The sequence below is a fragment of the Python bivittatus genome, unplaced genomic scaffold (genome assembly GCF_059951505.1).
Source record: "Python bivittatus isolate LINGU-HERP-01145 unplaced genomic scaffold, Pbiv_v1 ctg000530_np1212, whole genome shotgun sequence".
Classification (NCBI taxonomy): domain Eukaryota; kingdom Metazoa; phylum Chordata; class Lepidosauria; order Squamata; family Pythonidae; genus Python; species Python bivittatus.
Genome location: NW_028277085.1, coordinates 4,034,087 through 4,054,268, shown reverse-complemented (window position 1 = coordinate 4,054,268; position 20,182 = coordinate 4,034,087). Strand labels below are relative to the sequence as shown.

Below are 20,182 nucleotides of genomic sequence, written 5' to 3'. Positions count from 1 at the left end.
TACAAAAAAAGTTGATAATGTTTACATTTCGGCTGGACTGTGTACAGTTACCACCATAGTTGCATCACAGAACAAATGTGCCTCCTCTGAATAATTATAACTACCCACCCCAGTTATGACTCCAAATAAAGCATGTGTTCAGTACAAATCAAAATCACAGGATTTCTATGGATATTCTCTGTGGTAAGTTTGGCCACAAAACCTACAAGGCACACAAAGAAAGAACTTCTAGAGAAAAAGACTTGCCTCTTGTTTTGGCTCTCCACTTTTTAAAAGCCAGTCCCATTTCAAGGAAGAATGAAGAATCACACCAAGCTCACAGCCGCACTCCCCTGAAAGCTGCACATCTTCCAGTACTTCCAGAAATGAAATAAGTTTGTAATAATTCAGAGATCATTTGTACTCACGCTGAGCAGTTCATAAAACCTCTTCCTGTGTCCTTTCCAAAGTAGAGATGATGAATGCTGATGAAGCGTTCAGGAGGTCAGAGCATTCTTGCCCGTCTAAAGACGGACTGGGACATGTGGTAAAAAGACTTCACAGGACAGAATATTCGCTGCTTCGCTTCTTTTTTCAGGCACGGTCTCATGGTGGCTCCTGTACTATGGCCCTCCCCTTTCCACGGGCAGGGAGGGAGCTGTGTTTCCCAGCATTGCCTGTGCAACACCCCGTTGGAGTGCAAACAAAAGATAAGGGCAGCAGGATCAAAACCACTTGCTTTTGGTAGTCACATCTCCATCACTTTCCGTTATGAACTTCCTCCCCCTCTCACTATATAGCAAAAGCACCTTAATCTTAAAACCCTTTGATCAACCTGTAGATTGCAGCTGTAGCATATTTTCCATCCTTAAGAATGTTCTTTTTGAATACCGAGAACCTTTACTCCCTTGTCGCTCCTTCCTGTTCATTTCCCCCTATTTTTCTGGTTTTCTTTCTTTGCCAGTAATCCGTGCCCTTTCATTTAAGGACATTTGGGTTCTGTGCTCTTCCTGCTATCACTGGGTGTGTTTGATTTGTAAAACAATCTTTAGTATTCATCTTCTCTCCTTCACTCTCCGTGGCAGATGATGGGTGTATCTGGAATGACAGTGCAGTCTCTTTACATGTAAGAGCAGCTGCAGAGCATAAGAATAGATCCGGCATTAGTTCCTTCTTGTTTGAGCTGTAAACCCAACCTGTTGTCTTAATTTAAACATATTTACTTGAGTAAACTGGGTTTGCCTATTTATTGATTATGTGGCCCATCTTCAGCATTACTATTAGAAGAGTCTTCACACGTTGGTTTCATTTACTTGTGCCTCATTCTTGGGTGGACTGTTGTTTGATGTATTGAAGCACATGTTCCACTTGAAATGTTCAGGTATTCTCCTTGATGCATAATAACTAGGTGCTAGAATTTGGAAAGCAACCTTACAAACTTAGTTTTAGTAAGCAGAGATTTTTGGCTAAGGCTTCTGAAGCTCTTGTCCTGAAAAGGAACAGTTTCTTCTCCCCGTTTCATGGGAAGCAGTCCCTTGGGAGAAAAATGATAAATGGTTCGCTTAGAGGACCTACAATGTCCCACAGTATTCTGAACAGGAAGAAAGATTAATTCAGTCTTTGCTGATGTAGGCAGATCAGAAGCAAATACCAGGTCACTCCTCCTCTGTATTTCCGTGTCCACATATGGGCCTGTTCATCCTAAATGTCCACTCCCAGAAGCTGAAAGAAAGAAAGAATTAAAAATTCCCCACAAAAATGGACTCTCGCTTGGACTTGGCAAGCTGAATACCTTGTTTTACCTTCTTTTAAAATATATCTAACCTGCTTATTTGTTAAAACAATTCCTAAGTATTGTTAGACGCTTTAGTGCTTGTGTTTGCATTTATGCCTTACATATATAATGAGGTTTTGCCACTAAGTCACATATTTTATTTCGTGTTTTCTTTTTTTAAAGAAATTTCCCCTTCTAATGCAACCTATTCATGACTGAGGAGCTGGGAATAGCTAGACAGGTGCTGCCTTGGTTTCATCTTTCAACATGACCAATCCCCAGTGAGTACTAATGTTTGAATAAGAATTTCTGAATTTGCTTTTCTATAAAGTGTTGTTGTGTTTGATATGAGAAGGCATCCAACAATGGATCAATTCTCTCTTGCTCAGGAAAGACGGAGATTGCTGTATTAGAAAACTTTCAGTTGTATGTATAGCCTCTAAAACCTCCCCACTTCCTCCCTACCTTTCATCTCATATAGAGCTTTCTTTTAAACAAAAAACAAACATGACCTCTTCTTTCTATCTCAGTTCCTTGAAACTTCTCCTTTCTATTGAAAAAGGAGGGTTCTCATGCTGTTACCATTTTTTGTTGTTTCTCTGCCCCATCCAGGTGGTGCCAGTCTGGAAGGATTTCATTTCTAAAATGACCAAACAGGTGTTGAACATGGCCATATTCTAATACATTCTGTTTAATATCATTAACAACTAATGGTCAAATGCTGTTTTTCCAAAGCAGTTATTCAGAAAGTCTGTTCTCCTAGCCTAAATTCCAGGCTTTGCTAGCAACAGGGCAAAACATGCCTGCATGGACTGGTTTTAATCATTATATAGACAGAGGTAAAGTTGGTGTAGTGGTTAAGGTACTGGGCTAGAAGCCAGGAAACCGTGAGTTCTAGTCCCGCCTTAGGCACAAAACCAACTGGGTGATCTTGGGCCAGTCACTCTTTCTCAGCCCTAGGAAGGAGGCAATGGCAAACCACTTTCTGAAAAAAACTTGCAAAGAAAACTGCAGGGATTAGTCCAGGCAGTTGCCAGGAGTCAACGCCTCCCCCCCCCCCAAAAAAATTGCAGATCTTTACACAGCCATCCTGTACTAGCAGGAAGGCTGATATAATGAATCTGAGAGACCAGCATCCCAAAACCTTCTAGTTACCAATGGATCCAATTTCATATAAATCACACCAATTTTTTCCCTTTCTCCTTCATTTTGAATGTCTGCAGAACTGGAAATGTAGTTTAAATAATAGATAAAAGGAAGTTTTGCATGTTATAGACAAAATGTGTAATGGCCATCTGACTTTTAAACATTTTCTTAGGATTATAACAATTGCTACCATGGAACTAGCTGCTCAGTAGTAAAATGCAAAATACCAGTTAAGTTCCCATAAGCCTCTTGGCATCATATTTATATGTGTGCATGGACCTATAGACTTTAGAATAAAGTTCAGTGGATTGTGGTTGGGTTCAAGCATAATGTGCTTTGTTTAGCTTTGGGTTCCATTCTATAGGTATATTATTTTGAAACATTCAGACATCTGTATCCATCACATGTACTTTAAATAACCTGATGTCCTTCAGATGTTTGAACTACAGTCCATATAATCCCTAACTGTTGCTCATGCTAACTGGGGTTGATGGTAATCAAAAGTAGTTGGATGGCCTGGCTGTCTGGCTCTGTTCTAATGTGTTCTTCTCAAGTACACCAGGTGCTACTCTTTTTCTTTTGTTATCTAGAAACAAGAGGATATAATAAGCTTTGCTGTTCCCTTTTTCAAATCCTCATGTTTGTACAAAAAACCAGATGTTTTGTTTGGGGCAAATATTCTTGCATAATTTGCCCCCTGGAATAGAGTGTCTTCTGTAATTATCCAGTTGATTATCCAGCCCATTTAATTCACGAGAGGATTTTAAACACTTTCTTGAGAGAGAAATCAGTGCAATGTCTGCAGCCAGCTCATCAAAAAGAAGTTGAATGTGAAGCTGTTTTTTTTTTTTTTCTGTTTACCTTACCTGGTTTGTTCCAGTCTCATGATGTTATTAACTCATTATCCTGTATTACTGAGAGCAGATGATGGCAGGAGGGAGATCCGGTTTGGACTTTTTGACATTCTTAAAGGCAGCCATTGAGGTGGGGTGATCCTGTTTTCCTTCATCATTTCTCCAAGATTGCATTATTTACTTGTCAGCCCTTTGAGGAAAGCCAGGTCAGGAAACAGCACCTGGATCACCTGAATGCCACTATTGACATAGGGTATAATAACAGAAGCCTGAAAGACTGCCAGGGTTTCCCTCTGCCCCCTCTTATCCCATACAGAATCAAAGTGGAGTTATCTTGAATCTCTTTCTCACACACACTGCTTTCCTGGGGCCCTTCAAGGTAGGCCAGGTCAGAAAAGAGGACTCCTGGAGCTCCACTTTATTGTGGTAGGGTATAATAACAGCATCTTGAAAACCTGCCAGAGTTGATACCAAACAGACTCAAGGTGGGGTTATTTTGAGTTCCTTTGGTTTCCCTTCCTCCTGCAGCCCCACTGTAATAGCTGCTTGGAAGCAATGAGAAAGTCTCTTGGTGATCCAGTCATCATTCACTTCCCAGTTTGCTTTTAATCTGGCTTTTGGTAAAGAGATTGATAACTGTAACCTGCCATGAGTCAAACGGGAATCTCCGTCCATTCTTAAGTATATGTTTATCTCTCAGCTTTTTCCATTCATTGGGTTGAATATAAAAGAATCTGCAGGAATGTGTTGGCATGAAACTGATTCTGAGGATATCTAATGGCTAGAAGCATGACCCTGTGAATCAATTAATATTACAATCAAACAGAACACAAAATATAACTTACTCCAGAAGTGTTCCATGAACCATAACAATCTGTAAATTGGTCTTCTGGCACCAAGCCTTTGAGATACAACTAGGGACATTGACACGTTGATATCCTCCGTGTTCAGTCATAGGAGCATTTTTAAGCAGAAGACTCTCTCTCACACCTTAAATCAGGGTTTCTCAACCTTGGCCACTTTAAGATATGTGGACTTCAACTCCCAGAATTCCCCACCCAGCCAAGTTGAAGTCCACACATCTTAAAGTGGCCAAGGTTGATGAACACTGCCTTAGATAAACATTGCTATCCCATATATAATTATTGGATCAGGTACCAGTCTACCTATGTTTAGTTAAGTTGTTAGCTTTGTTTATAACGATGCACTTTTACCGCTGGTACTTGTACATGTTTATATTTTATGAAAACGTCTACAAAGCGCTGCTTTGAACAGGAGTGTGCCATTTGGGGCTGATTCTGTTTTGCTTTTCATTGATGCCTTCATTAGGCCTCCTATAGAAGGTGGAGTTTCAGAAGTGGAAATAATTTCACAACACATAGAAGAAGAGACCAGAAGCGTAGCACCTGTACAGCTTGTAAATTTTGCATATCGGGATTTACCCCTGGCTGCGCTAGATCTATCTGTAGCAGGTTCCCAGCTCTTGTCAAATTTGGATGAGGAGTACCAAAGAGAAGGGTAAGCACGTATTTACTTATTTAAACATTTCTCTCTCATCTTCCCCATAAGATCAAGATGGTTTGTAATGTAGTTGCAGAACAACAGTAAAATAATGTAATTACAATACAACTGGTTACTTTTGAAGCCGCTCAGAAGTTTCTAGGACCTCTCTTGTGGCTCTCAAGTGAGCCTGTCTCCTTGGTAGCTCTCAAAACTCTTTGAAGCAGTGCTTCTGTTCCTACTTCAAGCAGACAGAGCAACTGCTAATATTAGATATTTTTTAATGTTAATAAAATTGGTCCTAAAAGGGCACAGGTAAATACATGGTGCATAGTCATCTGACGGTATGGTATGAACCAATGAAAGAACTCATTTGTATATTTATAAAACCACAAAAATACTTAATTTAAAATGCCCAAAGATCTTACAGCAACAAAAGAACAGTAGAACAGTTGACAAAGATAAAGCATGTTACAAAAAAATGCCAAAGAAATGAACAGGGGAGGAAAGGTAGTGCTTGCTGGATGCTTAAAAGACCTTAGCATAGATGCTTGATGAGCCTACCTTACAAGCCTTTCAGATTTTGCATGTAGGAGCCCCATCTGCTAGAATAAATAGCATTTGGCTATTCCCAGTGAGAACAAATGCATGCAGCTAGTTAGACCATTACTCTGACTGGCAATCAAGTCTTCTGTAGGACCAGTATACCCTGTTGTTATACCCTACAAGTGTTTGTAAAGTTATGTAACATTAGACCTACGAAGATACCCTTTTAGTGTCCGGTAATTTTCATCTGTCCCTCACTGTCTCATCTCCACATCAGTCCTACCTATATTAACAGTGGTGTATTTGAATTAGGCCCAATTTCCATTTCTAGCACTTTGGCACATTAGTCAGTTCTATTAAGGCCTTCCCTTCTGAGAACAGCTGCATTAATTTGTTCATACATGTGGGTAAATCTTCATCCTGTTTGGAGATCCTGTGGCAGAAAGGATCTTTTTTGAAAGTTGGGTTTATGCCCATGTGTGGAGGAATAAGGGCCAGTACCTGGAATTGCTGATGGCTCCCCAGGACCAAAGTATCCTGAAGTCTTAAGATGCGTTGGGACTTATAATTGGTCACTTCAGCGGAAACTGCTGTCCTGTTTTTTAGAGTTTTGCTTGTTTAGTACAACTGGAGCATGTGTTCCTGACTTGCAGCTCCATTTGCATAGAAAATTGCAGTACTGGCTGTGGTGTTAGAATTTTGTCTTGAAGACAGAACAGTTCCGCAGGGTGGTATCTCTCTCTTTCGTTTAATTAAAAACCCAATGTCCCCATACTGCAAAATAGTGGTTTAGAGAGGTAAGAAACAAATTGCTTTAAAGTATGTGCTTACACCAATATTTTCATCATATTCAGAACTGAGCTTACAATCCATTTCACCTCCTACCTCCAATTTCCTCCTGGTTTCTCCCACACTTTTTTTTATTATGTCAATAATTTAATGCACAGACAGGGAACTTTTTTTGCTATTATTAAATCATTGTTCAGATATCTGAGCCCATCCTCAAGCGACCTTGACTGTGCATTGTTGCTGTTATTCAGTCATGTTGTCTTTTTAGAGTTCTTACAGTTATGATACTAATCACCAGGGAAAGGGGTTTGATTATAGTTGTTTTTGTGGAACCTAAGACTTTAGTTTCTGACTTTGACAGTTTCATAATAAATTACAGTTCCATGTTTCAGTCAGAAACAGGAGGTTCCCAAAACCATTGCTGTTTTCTTTCATGCATATCATATTATGTCTTGAAATAAGGGTTATAAAATGCTTTTAGGCTATGTACCTTTTAGGTTCATAAAATGCTTTTAGGCTGGAATTGTAGCTAGACAAATAGAGGAGTGTTCTTCTAAAAAGGGCCTTAGAAGAAATAAGATTTAGGATGATCTTGACATAATGGAGAATTGGGGGCAAAGTGAATTTTAGCAAAGTTGTCCACGCATAACAAATAGCAGCTTTCCTGTTCTGGCTTAAAGAGCTGCAGCTTGCAAATGTAGTTCAGTGAATGGATTGAGATAACAGGATGGATTGTTGCATGGAAGGTAGAGAAGATGGGAGGATGTGTGAAAGTGTTTGTGTTTTACTATTCAAAACCCTTGAGAATGAAACTAATAAATGCATTGAAGAAAGAAGCTTTTTCCCATGTCTTCCATTTACAAAACCAAGTTTGTAATCCTAGACAGGTCACTGCTCGCATAGCCCATTTCACAAAGGGGGATTATGAGAATAAAAATATGAGGCACAGTACAAGTCAGATTACCCTCTGCAGCCTTCTTGGAAACATAACCTTTTCGAAGGATGTTCCATTCCACCGCGACCCCCGCCCCATTTTTGTTTCCTCTTTCCAACAGTTAACTTTCTGTGCCCTCTAAATATAACCACCTCTGATTGTGACTGTTTCCCTCTTATCCTTCAATTTTTTTCTTCTATTTCTAGAAACTGCGAGGCTTCCCTAAACCTGCTTACTACTTCCTTTCTTATGTAGATGGGGCCATATTGGCTAAATCAGGATTTACAGTGTATTTGAAATAGTAATTTACTCTTAATAGATACAACATGATGTCATCATCTTAAAATTCTTGGATTCTTTTAGGTCTCCAGTCCTAGTCTCTAAAAAACATTTTATTTTATTATTTTTTTAGTTTTCGGACCTAAGGGCTGATACATCTGTCTTTTAAATTGCTCACTACTTTTCTGGTTTGCATTCTGCAGTCATGCCAAGCAAAACTACGTGTCCGTTCACATGCCATGGTGCTGCATTTTGGAGCATAACTCCCCCTTCCCCCTCTTCCAAGTCAAGAAAGCGGAAACTGTGACATCTGTTAGCAGCTTGAGTTGAAGTGTTTGTAGTGGCTCATTACCAAAGAATTATGGTAATCTTTTCCCACTCTTTTTCAGTGTTGAGCATTTGCTTAAACAGTGGTATATTACAAAAATTGTCAGTTGGTAACATACTGACTTGGTACACAGAGAATGCTGTTGAAAGATGCACATTTTTCCTTTCTTCTTAAATTGGCATTCCTGATCTTTCCCTCTCAGCATATTTTAAAATCTCTCAGTTTAAAAAGAAATGTATGAATAGATTTATACTGGGAATCTCACACATCAGCCTCTTAAAAAAAAATCACAAAAGTTTTATTGATTTCAATGAATGCTCCTTTACTGATGAAAATGGCTTGATCTTTTCCTCTGAAGAGGTTCAGCTTGTTTAAGAATGTGTGTCACCCAGTTGCTGCCTTTCTATCTATGTATCCTTAAAACTGGAAAGGAAATACCTTTCTTTTTTGTAACTTCTATCTAGCCATTTCTACTATCTGCCAAGTGAAATTCAGGCATCTCTTTCTACCACTTTTCTGGCAACCGGCAATGTTTTTGAAAGAGGCTAGTGTTCTTTGATTATGATCCTTTTAGATATTTGTTGTTATAATAATAATACACTGTTTTTAGGTGATATTGGTGTAACTTACTAAATATATACTAATATTACTTACATCCCTAAAGAATGATAAACATATACATTCTGTAAGTGAAGACTTTAAAAATGGGATTTTCTAATTGATCCTGGGTCTTTAATTATATCTTTTTGTTGGTGGTAGTTTCAAACCCATTCCAATTCCAGTATTTCTCCCCACTTTTTTTTTTTTTAACGAGTCCCAGTTAAAATTACAACCTTATATTCCATAATCCCTTTAAATATAGGCATCTCTGCCACCTACTGTCCATTCTGGGAATTTTTAAAAGAAAAGTCAAAGATTTAGAATAAATATTTAGAAATGACAAATAAAGAAAAAGATCAAGCAAGTACAAATGTCTAGATATAATGTTGGGAGAAGGATGTAACTATTTATTTTTAAATGTAAGTAAATCATCTACTAGCCATGATTTTAGAAAGTACCGCAAGTAACATAACTATAACTCCTTCATATCTGCAATTAGTCCCTGGTTTTTGACAGATGGCAGCTGAAGTCTTGAGAAATTACTTAGGACGTTTATTAGTAAACTGGGGTCTGAGCTTGGTGCTCTCTGTTCTGTTGCACTACGTAAAGTCTTAATGATATTTGCTCTAGAACATTATGTCCTATAGAGAAAGAACATGCTTTGTTACATTGGCAGAGGTTTCAAGGAAGAATGAATGCTTTGCATACAGAAAGGATGCAATGTTCAATTAGTCCTTGGTGTCTCAAATTAAATTGTCAGGTCGCCAGTGTTGGGGAAGACCTCTCTGCAGTAAATGCCTTTTTATCAGGGTCATCACTGCTGGATAAAATGGTTTAGTGTTTTGATCCAGTATAAGGCAGCGTGATATTGTCAAAAGGTAGGAATAATGGCAACAGCCAAAGCAAGGAACTGTAGCATTCCAAGAAGTGGTAATGTTGTTTTCATTCCTTGTTTGTTTTGATGCTGAAGTTGTATGAAGAATTCTGTGGGCTTTGTGCCTGTGCAATCCCTGATCCTCTAAAAAATTAAAATGGGAAATTCTGGTTTTGCAGTACATGCACACACAGTGTAGAATAAAAGAAGCGTGTTGCAAATCATCAAAGAAGCTTACTTAATTTAGATCTGGAAATGCTTTTGTATTTTAAAACATATATAAAGGAGTCCTAGATTATGTTTCTGATGGCCACTGACTTTGAAGGGCAATTAAACAGGTTCGTGCAGGTGAATAAAGCTGTTAATGGATACCAGTTGTGATGGTTATTATTTAATAATTCCAGCTTTGGAAGCCATATGCCTTCAGTACCCACTGCTGGCCAGAGTGACTAGGTGTGGGCTCTTGAGCTTGTACCTTGCTCGTAGCCTTCTAGCTGGCAAATGCATGAACTGAATGTGAGTCTAGATGGGCCTTTGGTCTGAGCCTGCATTGCTCCTCTTTGCTGCTTGCACATTTTGTACAAAAGGAACCATTGCAGTTGAATCTGCATTCCCTGTGCTTGTTGGTCACAAGGAAAATATGCAACTCGTACTTACATCACGCGTGCAGTGAGCATGGTGTGTTCACTGAGCACATAGTTGGAGTAAATATGTACCATAAAAGATGTGTTTTATAAGGATATTGTGGTATAGTGGTTTGGGTGTTGGACTAGGACCAGGATGGAGGAGGTCCATGTCCTTCCCCAACCATGGAAACTCATCGGATGACTTGCCTAGTCACATTCTCTCAGCCCAACCATATAGGATTGCTGTTATGGGGATGAAATGGAGATCCCCAGGTTAAATTTATATCCTGCCTCAGAAGGAAAGGCAGGATATAAATTTAACAAATGAATAAGAACAGAATCTTAAATGCCCCACACACCTTCTGCTCATACAGAACACAGCTGCTTCTGTCCTGCTGTTCTTTACCTCTCGACCTTTTTCTTGTCTGTCTTCCTCTTCTTCCTTCCTCCCTCTGTTTTTATTCCTTCAGATCTAACTGGCTTAAGCCGTGCTGCGGGAGGCGAGCGGCCGTGTGGCAGGTATTTTTGCTCAGTGCAAGTCTCAACAGTTTCCTGGTAGCCTGTGTAGTGTTGGTGGTGATTCTTCTGACTCTGGAACTCCTAATAGATATAAAGCTTCTCCAGTGTGAGTAGCAGGCCTTTACGGTTTTTTTCTTCCTGAAATGTTTGAACAAACCACAGGATGTTTAGGTAGAATGGGTTATAGGAAGGTGAGTGGGCTTGCATAGGCTAGATGGGATATAAGCCTTATTTCTTAAACTTTACCACTAGAAGACTTTTGGATGAATATTCAAGGGCACTGATCAAAGCCTTACTATTTTTCCTTCAGCCTGTCTTGGAGAAGATGTTTTTTAGCACTCACACAACCCTAACCAAATACCAAAAGAGGCTGCGTGTTGTACCAGTTTTCTTTTAACAAACCTTTTCCAGACATAGATGAAATCTGCCATCACATGGAGCCTCATGCATCCCGCAGAGGTTTCATGTAAGGGGAAATAAAAACTGTTATTCAAACGTGTTTTATTTGAATATTGCTTCTGTTTTCCCCCATTTTTTAAAAAGCAGCAGACATAGCTGTTACATCCTTGCGTTTCAGAATTTGTGTGTGTCTCTGCTATTATTTTCCCCAGTGTAAAAATATATGATTATGTTCAATTTTCCATGGACTTGAAAAGTTTAAGAAACAACACTGAATGTTTGATGGATTTACCCTTCTTGGTTTGGGGCTAGTTTCAGTGAAATTCCTACTGTCAGTTCTGGCTCTCTTATATATATTCCTCTTTGTGTCTGTGTCGTATTGATTTTGTCATTTTTTTTATGGCCAGAATGGTTTTCTTCACATTTTGTTTGCATGATAACAGTCGCTGTCATATTCCCACATTATGGTAGTAGGTGTGTGCTAAACAAGATTCTGGAAATGCGTGTATAAAAGAACAGGCAGACTTATGTTGAAGGGACTAGTATGGAGCAAATACTGCCTTCTTAAAAAACTTTTTTTGCTTTGAACCATAATCCAAAATAAGAATATTCAGGGTTCTGTAGGCCTTGCTTATTCAGCTTCATTTGTCCTAGATGATTTCTGTTATCACTTATGGTACAGGAATTACATGGTAATGCTTAGAACTACAGTTAGAGAACATAAGGTTTATCTCCTACTAGGCCAGGTTGTGTGTCCCAGTGTTTCTCAACCTTGGCAGCTTGAAGATGTGTGGACTTCAACTCCCAGGATTCCCCAGCCAGCAAGCTTCTTCAAGTTGCCAAGGTTGAGAAACATTGATTTAACCTAATGGGTCTGCTCTGACAGGCAGCTGCACTCCAGGCTGAATCATGTTTATCATTCGCTCTCTGATCTCTTAAAATGGAGTTACCAGAAATCCAGGCTCAGTGCTTCCCCCATCCCTCCAATGGCATTTTCTTTCTTGATTTAGCTACAGTATTAGAAAGGTGTTGTATATTCTACAGTATATTCAAACTCTCAAGCTGGAGAGCCCCACCCAAAGACTAACATTCTTCATCAGTTTGTTGAGTTGCTTATTTTCAGGGTGGTTCGCTAGGTTTGGAACGCAATTTTCAGGGCCGGGCCGTGGTTAACTGTAGTCTCTAATCACCTGGGACATTTGACCTTCTACCATTCTGCCACTAGTCAAACAACTCCCCGTGGAAGTAGATGTGAACAGCAAATGTATTGCCATGCACAGATGTTTTATCTAGGAATTGATACGTGAGTTTAAACTAAATGTGGCTTAAGGATAAATTTTCATATTGGCTATTTTTATTACCTTCTAAAAGAAAGCAGAAAATATTTTAAATAAAGCAATGAATTCTACTGCTTATATTTTATTCTCTCCTGTTTATATTAATTGGAGTAGTATAGTGGTTAAGTAGTAGACTTGGACTGGGAAGATCCATATTCAGTACATTCAGCCATGGGCCAATGTTGTGTTTCAGCATAGCCAATTTTACAGGGTTGTCTTTCCAAGAATAAGCTAAAGAGAAATCCTGAAGTATGTCTCTTTATTCCCAGAGAAAAGGCAGGATACAAATATAATAACCATTATAATACATGAGCATTACTCTGTTGATTATTTCTAACTTGTTTGGTTTTTAAACTGTCCTAAGGAAAATTTTATAAGGCAGCTGGCAAACTCTGAAGACTGATTGATCTGTTGATTAGAATTCTATGTCAATAAAAAGCAATGCTTCACCTCTCCAAAAATCCTGTCCCAAGAGCCTGTAATGTGCCTAACAGCTTTTATTCTGTGTATTCTATTTTGTACCTCTTTGATCGAACAGTTACGCAGGTTCCAAATGACTTTTTCTTCATAAGAACGTTGCTAATTGCTGTCTTGATTTCTGTTTTTTCTTTATACCATCCCTCATGATACTACTGGAACTTTTACCACATAGTTTAGTTTCTTTCACAATGCAACCAGGCTGTGATGTATCAGTACAGCGAGCTCAGGCATTTAATTTTAAAATACATTTTAAGACTGAACATTCTGCTTTGACCTTTGTATTACATACATGTAATATGTAACTTGCTTTTGGTCCTCAATTGTAGTTTCAAGTGCATCACAATTTGCTGGAGTTATTCACTGGATCAGTCTAGTTATCCTATCTATCTTCTTTTCAGAGGTAAGTGAAATATAAATTGTAACTGTATGGAAAAGGAATATGACTGGCTTTTGGCTTCTGTTATTTATATTGATAGTGCCACAGGATAGCTTCCCCTAAAATGTTGCTGGAGCATTGATCCAATACAATCCAAGGGGATATTTTTAGGGGTTCTTACCATGATTTCAAATGTGTAGCAAATAAGTTATAATGCCCTGTGTTGTTGGTTTTTTTTAATACTAAACTTCCTAGAACTTGTTTTGCCTTAGAAAAATGCAATAAATTCAGTACACGTGGTAGATGAAAATACATCAGATCTCTTCACTCAGGAGCCATGTATGCCAAATTGCTTGAACTATCCGGGTTCTGTTAAATTGTATTTGCAAGCTTTATCTACGAGACTTTAAGTGCAAAATACTGAGCCAGTATCTTAAGGGGTTTAATTTCTCATTGCCTGCTTCTAAATGGCCAGATTCATACCTCATTAGAAACATATTTTCTTGCCAAACTTCAAATAAGGCATGAAATTGACTTAGCAGCTGTGTTCACTAAACTGTGGGCAGGCTTAGTGTGTCCTCTTAGCACCCAACGCAATCAGCAGTTGGGATAGAAATGGATAGTTTTAGCCCTGGGATTGTTTTAGGCTCATCCCTAATTAGCCACATTGTACAAATGGGGATGAGAGCATTAGTCCTTCCTTCCAGCTGCCAGCCCAGAGATGAAATCTTGGAGTGGCCCAACAAAATTAGGATTGGTCCATGAATTCCTTCTGTCTGCTTGTTTTACTTCCCCATCCCTGTGGACACATAGGAGACCAGAATGGAAGAGGAAAAGAGATCTCCCCCAACTTTGTCCACAGTAGCACTGACCCTGATTAGGGCATCCCAAATCTTTTTTTTTTTTTAATTTCCACCAAAGATTTAAATAATTTTTTTAAAAGGCATGAAAGCCTTCCAACCAACTTTGCAGTAACTGGACCATGCCCTGCTTGATCAGGACATCCATGAAAGTACTTTCCCTGGGGTGGCAACATTGTTTGAACACAACCAACATGCATTTCATAAAGCGGTCTGTTAAATGGATGCACAAGACTTTAAAAAAAGAAGCGTCCAGTATGAGAGTTATCAGCTATGACTAACTCAAGCAGATGGGAATGCATAAGATTCCACTAGAAGAGGTTTATGGCTGAGGGACTCCCAATACTTTGGACTGACGAAAATAAATCTGCCTATGGGATTACTCAGCCAATTGCTGCAGAAATCTGGCACTGACAACAGCCTATCAAAGTGCTGAAATAAATTGTCAACAAAAACTTTATACATTTTATTGAAACAGTTCATTTTCACCTTTGCTCCCCATCAATTTGCAGATTATATTCTTATAATCAGGTGCCATGACAAAGATTTTACAGGGGTTTGCCATTGCATTTGATTATTATTCAGATCCAGTTTCCTTTGTAGGCATTGGGTATATCCTCTGCTTTTCTGCCCTGAGAAAAACACTTGCGTTCTCAGATGGTCTAAAACAGTGTTTCTCAACCTTGGCAGCTTGAAGATGTGTGGACTTCAACTCCCAGAATGCCCCAACCAGCATGTATTTTCTTCCATGTATTTCTGGAACGAATTAAAGATTGGGAAAAGCATTTTCTGTGTTGAGCTGTCTTTCAGCCAAAAGAAAATGAAACTTCAGAGAACTCAGAGCCCTTGACTATTGCACCCTTGTAAAAAGGCGTTCATAATGGCAGATACTGAAGAACCTTTATCTGAGTCACGTTCCTTTTACTGTTGTCTCTTTGACTCACTTTACTACCATCGGAGCAATATTGTCTTCCTATTAGTTTCTTTTAAAAGGCCCTCCCTTGTTGCCTCAACCAGAATGTTTGGCATATAGGACTTTACATTTGTTGCTTTCAATTTTATTTCCTGCTGTTTAAGTCATTTGAAATCAGAAGCTTTTTCTGATCTACTGTGAAGGAGCTAGATTGTAGATCCCTTATATCTACTGTTTTCAGTGTTCCTTTTTTCCTCCCCAATCTGATAACACGCACCTTATACCACACTGGCTCTTGTACATGAAGCTAAAAATCATGTCTGAGCAAGAGGTACCACTGAGTATCAGTTGCAAGAGACAGGTGAAAGCAGTGCATCTTTTGAAGAACGGAATAAGCTTTATATCTAATTGATGCCAAATGTCAGCATTTTTCTAAATGAATGTGTAAAACACAAATGCTAATTTCCTCTCTTCTCTCCCCCTCCTTTTTTTTCAACATGCACTTTCGTTAGACTATTTTGAGAATAGTGGTACTTGGTATATGGGACTATATTGAAAACAAAATAGAGGTAAGTCAAAAGTAATGTAATCTTTCATGACCTGTCCCTCTTGCCCAAAGCTTGGAGTGTACTGCACAGGTTTCTGCTACTTGTTGTAGCAACCAAGTTCATTCTGGTTTCCCTTGCACATACAAAACTTCCCCTCCAATCCATAACTTGTAGGAGTGCTGACTTCATATCCCAAAGGGATTGTCCAGGTTGAAAATTTAACACATCTGGAAGACAACAGACTAGGGAACATTACCCTCAGGAAACTAAAAAAAACTTGCCCTGGGATTTGTACAGCCATTATCCTGTTGTAGGAGATTTCATAACTTATGTGACACACCAGACACTGCAATAGTATTAACATCTGGACCGATCTCAAAGATGCTTTCCAAATTTTATAGAGTTGTCTGATCATATAATTAGGTTTCCTGTACCTAAGCAGCTCATTGGACAGTTGACCTTATTGTAGAGAATTTGGAAAAGTCTTGATAGATGAGAACAACCTACAATTAGAAAACCCATAGAAGAAAACTGCTATCTATCTATCTCTATCTAACCCAGTTTTGTTCATGTTGGCAATGTATTTTCAAGGTCTCAGTTGGAAAACATCTATTCTTTTAAACCAGAAACTTTGCAGGATTCAACCTTAGATTTTCTGTGTAAGCTCTACCAGTGGGGTACTCTGTGTACTTTTCTGACCATCAGGATCAGACAAAAGATTGTATGACAAATGGATTTTGTTAACAAGTTGAACAGAATCTAGCTGTCCAGTTAACTAGGATTGATTTTTCTGTCACCTGTTTTGTTCAAGCCAAGAGGTATTTTTAAGTCAGCCATGCAGGAAGATTTAATTTATAACTGATCGTGACCTTTATATGATTTTTCTTTTGTAATAAAGAGAATGAAAAGCAGATAAATAAATGAAGAGTTCTTTGGCCCTAGGACTTCTGCATGGATTAATCTCAATTGCAACTGTCTTGAAAAATGTCAGTGAGACCTACATGCAGGTTAAGTGATACAGTAGAAATGCAGTGTTGCATATTTTGCCTAAATTGTAGCTCCTTTGCAGGGAAGTTGCTAAGCTTTATGACAAGCAGCTAACCATTTAAAATGTGATTACGATAAATAAGACAAAATTTGTCTTATTGGCTAGCGTCTAAGTAAAATAGCCAGTATGGATCTAAAGAAGAGAAAGGGCTGGACTTGTCATTTGATAATGTGTTCCAAAATAATGTGGAAGTGCTTCTTGTGAAATCCTTCTCACATTAGGTATTTGATGGTGCTGTGATCATCTTATCTTTGGCTCCTATGGTGGCATCTACAGTGGCTAATGGACCAAGTAGTCCATGGGATGCTATTAGTCTTATTATTACTCTGAGAATTTGGAGAGTCAAGCGGATTATTGATGGTAAGTCATTCCTTTGTTAAATGTATACAACATATTTTATGCTTACTTTTCAAGTGGAAAACTCAGATTTAGCTAGTTGACTCTCGCTGAGAAGATGAACCAATTCCCAATGTACTTATGTCACCTTTTTTGTACCAGTGTCATAACAGATACATCAAAGGAGGGTGCACTTAGAATTCTGCAAGAAAAATAACCTGCAGGATGTGGAGCTAGGAAAAAGAAAGAGGCGCTAGCTCAGGGACGGAGCCGTCCAATGCCTGGCAACTCCTATTAAAGGAACTGCATGTGGAAAATCCACCTGAGATCCATTAGACAATCAGAGTAGAACAGATGGGCCTGGATGAGCAAATCTTCCTTCCTTTTTCCTAAGTAACACCCCAGATGTCTTCCTTTTGGAACTTGTAAGGCAGTTTTGAAGCCATGTAGCTGCCTGGAAAGGCTTGGAGGTAGTAGATAATTTTGACAAGCTGGGAGAATCTTTCTTACAGGTTGTTGTTCAGCCTGTTCTCAGAATTATCCTCTCTCCTGATCAGACCTCAGTTCTTTAAAGAGTCTCGTCTCATAAGGTCTGATGTTGTATTTGTCAAGTGAGGCCTCGTGACCTGTTACACTTTCCGTGATGGTAGAAAGTCTGTGTTTGCGGTAGCTAATTAGCAATACTAAGTACAGAGAACTGCCTTCTGTCTGGTGTGTAAGATCACGTTTGCACGGTTGTGCTTTCTAGCCTACGTACTGCCTGTGAAAGTGGAAATGGAGATGGTGATTCAACAGTATGAGAAAGCAAAGGTCATTCAAGATGAGCAGCTGGAAAGACTGACCCACATCTGCCAAGAACAGGGGGTAAGGCACAGTTGTATTTTCATGCCAGTGTTAATTTTTTTCGTTTACCAACTTTTGCTTGTGTTTAAAATTAATCAGGCAGGCATGCTTGTTTCTGTTAATAAACCAAAGTTGGTGAAATAATTATATTAAATCAGATCACTGTGAATTCAAAGCATGAAAAACAATCAGTGTAATGTTTTTAGGAAAACTCACACCACCACCCCAACATATAATAAAAAGGACAGTAACTGGGTTGGCCCCATCAGGTACCACCGAGAGGTGTTTGAAGTTGCACACTCACGCTCTTTCACTCTCGCTTCCTGACTAGGGAGATCCTGAGCTGGGTTGTTAATGACGGGTGGGTGGGATTCCTTCTCTCCTCTAGCAGCATTATGCTTAACTGGTCTTTCTGACTGAGCTCAAACTAGACCAGGTTTCCCAACCTGCTTCTTTACATGTCTTTGAGCATTTGGGAAGTGGTGGTCCCAACATTTCTGAATAGATTGCCCCCCAACCCTGCCCTAGACGTTGAGGAATTATTGCCCTCTTTCAAAATGACTGCTAATGTACGAAACAGGCTTCTAATATGTTCATTATAGTACTTTTTATTTCCAGCTGCCCATCATTTCCACGTCCGCTGGACAGCAGCCAAAACACCCAGCGCTTTATTCTTGCTAGCAAATAGTTACGAGGGGTCCAGACTCATGGAAGTAAATCTTAAGAGAGCTTCTCAGTGGCAGATGAGCAAATGGGGTGCCCAGCCAGAAAGCACTGATGAAAAATACTGACGTTACGGTTCTGGGGAGGGAGCTTTCACAGCATTTATTGATCTTTCTGAAGGCTACACCAATCACCCACTGCTACAAGGCCATTAAAGAGAACAGTATGATTCTCTGATAGCACCATCCCCTGATATGTGTGTTGTAAAACAGCAGACAGGATATATTTTATATATGTCCAGTGATAAAAGGCAGGTGTTCCCGTGGGTCCCATATGACTCCTCTGTCTTTGGCTGTTCACAGTAATTGATGTCTGTGCATTTGGCGTGTCTGTGTGTCCAGACGTGTGCACACACATGGTTAGGGTGGAGGGAAGATAACTGTAGCATTTCTTAGATGTTTATGCTTTTAGCCTGACAAAGGAGTACTGTGGAACTGCTTCATAGAAAGGGTGTGTTTTTTTTTAAATCGTGTACATGAAATGCCCGTATTGCTTATTAAATGCAAAGCATGTATATCTGCATTTTCTCACCTCTTGTCACTTCTAAAGTATGCAGGTGAAGATTGTACATAGCAGAAGACCAAGTATTTTTCCCGTGTTAATGGTCATTTTCTTGGAAAAATTAGAGCATCCATCTGGGGAATGAGATATTAATCTAATTTGGTCCTGCTTTTCTATAAATATTGTACTTAACCAGGCTTATAAACTTCTGAAAGCGCACCACACAATATACAGAGCAAAATAATTAAAAACATAGAGTGTTAGAGTGCCACTCTTTGTTCCAGCAACAGAATAAATTAATATTTCTGTTGCATCTTGAAGTAATGTGATAAAGTCCTGCTGAAATATATAAAATATATATTTTTGTCCTAAGCATTGGACAAAAATGTTATCTTCCCAAAGTGTTCTTTATTCTTGTTCTACCACCCAGAATACAACAAATTCACTCTGTTTCAAATAATGGTTGGATGCATCTCGCACAGCCTCCAAAGGCATGAAGAGATAATTTGAGAGATAAATTCATTCCTCTGGTGCCAGGGAAAAATTAGAAAGCAGAAAACCTCTTCACCTGAATCCTCAAAAACCTGCATGCGGGCTAATAGAATTGGAATATTTATGCCTTTCACCTAAAGGGAACAAGCTTTTTTTTAAAAAGAAAAAACTCTCAATCACCTGGGTGCCAGAAACAGCCCACAGTTGACCCACTGTGTGGCCCCTGCCGTGTGTTCCCCAACTCCCCCCCCCACCTCTACTCTGCACTTTTCTACTTCAGCAAATGCTCCGTGCCCCAGTGCCTGGCTACGTTTTTGCCTGTTGGCCATGGGGTGGCAGCCAAGGCACTTGTTTCATTTCCCTGTGCCAATCTGGCCTCTTACGCAGTTTGGGACTCAATTTATCCACTTCCTTTTATTCTCCAAATAATTACTTGTGAATTGGGGGTGAGGCCATCCTGTGTCCACTGAAAGAGCAGAATTTGCCTGACCATTGAACCTTACTGGAAGAGGCTGGTTGCCTGGTGGATTTAAATGATTTTTGTAACACCTGAACAACTTTTCTCTCTCTCCTTTGCT

The 20,182-nt window shown here is 39.2% G+C and overlaps 2 protein-coding genes across 10 annotated transcripts in view; one reads left to right on the top strand and one right to left on the bottom strand.

Moving 5' to 3' along the window:
* The window catches only part of NRG4 (neuregulin 4), a 41,685-nt gene extending 41,192 nt beyond the window's left edge, over positions 1-493 (bottom strand). For all 4 annotated transcript variants that reach the window (XM_025169271.2, XM_025169273.2, XM_025169272.2 and 1 more), the window contains exon 1: positions 408-493. The gene's annotated coding sequence lies outside the window, so the exon portion shown is untranslated. The remainder of the gene's footprint in view (positions 1-407) is intronic.
* Positions 1-20,182, top strand: part of TMEM266 (transmembrane protein 266) — a 46,172-nt gene that overhangs the window by 12,390 nt on the left and 13,600 nt on the right. For 5 of the 6 annotated variants that reach the window (XM_088148391.1, XM_088148390.1, XM_088148393.1 and 2 more), the window contains 7 exons: positions 1,937-2,034; positions 5,083-5,271; positions 10,700-10,854; positions 13,291-13,364; positions 15,626-15,682; positions 16,931-17,069; positions 17,794-17,909. In XM_088148391.1, the coding sequence (XP_088004517.1) occupies positions 2,021-2,034; positions 5,083-5,271; positions 10,700-10,854; positions 13,291-13,364; positions 15,626-15,682; positions 16,931-17,069; positions 17,794-17,909 (744 nt within the window). In that variant the 5' untranslated portion in view covers positions 1,937-2,020. Of the gene's footprint in view, positions 1-1,936; positions 2,035-3,779; positions 5,272-10,699; positions 10,855-13,290; positions 13,365-15,625; positions 15,683-16,930; positions 17,070-17,793; positions 17,910-20,182 lie in introns of all 6 variants that reach the window. The other variant, XM_088148395.1, reaches the window with a different exon arrangement.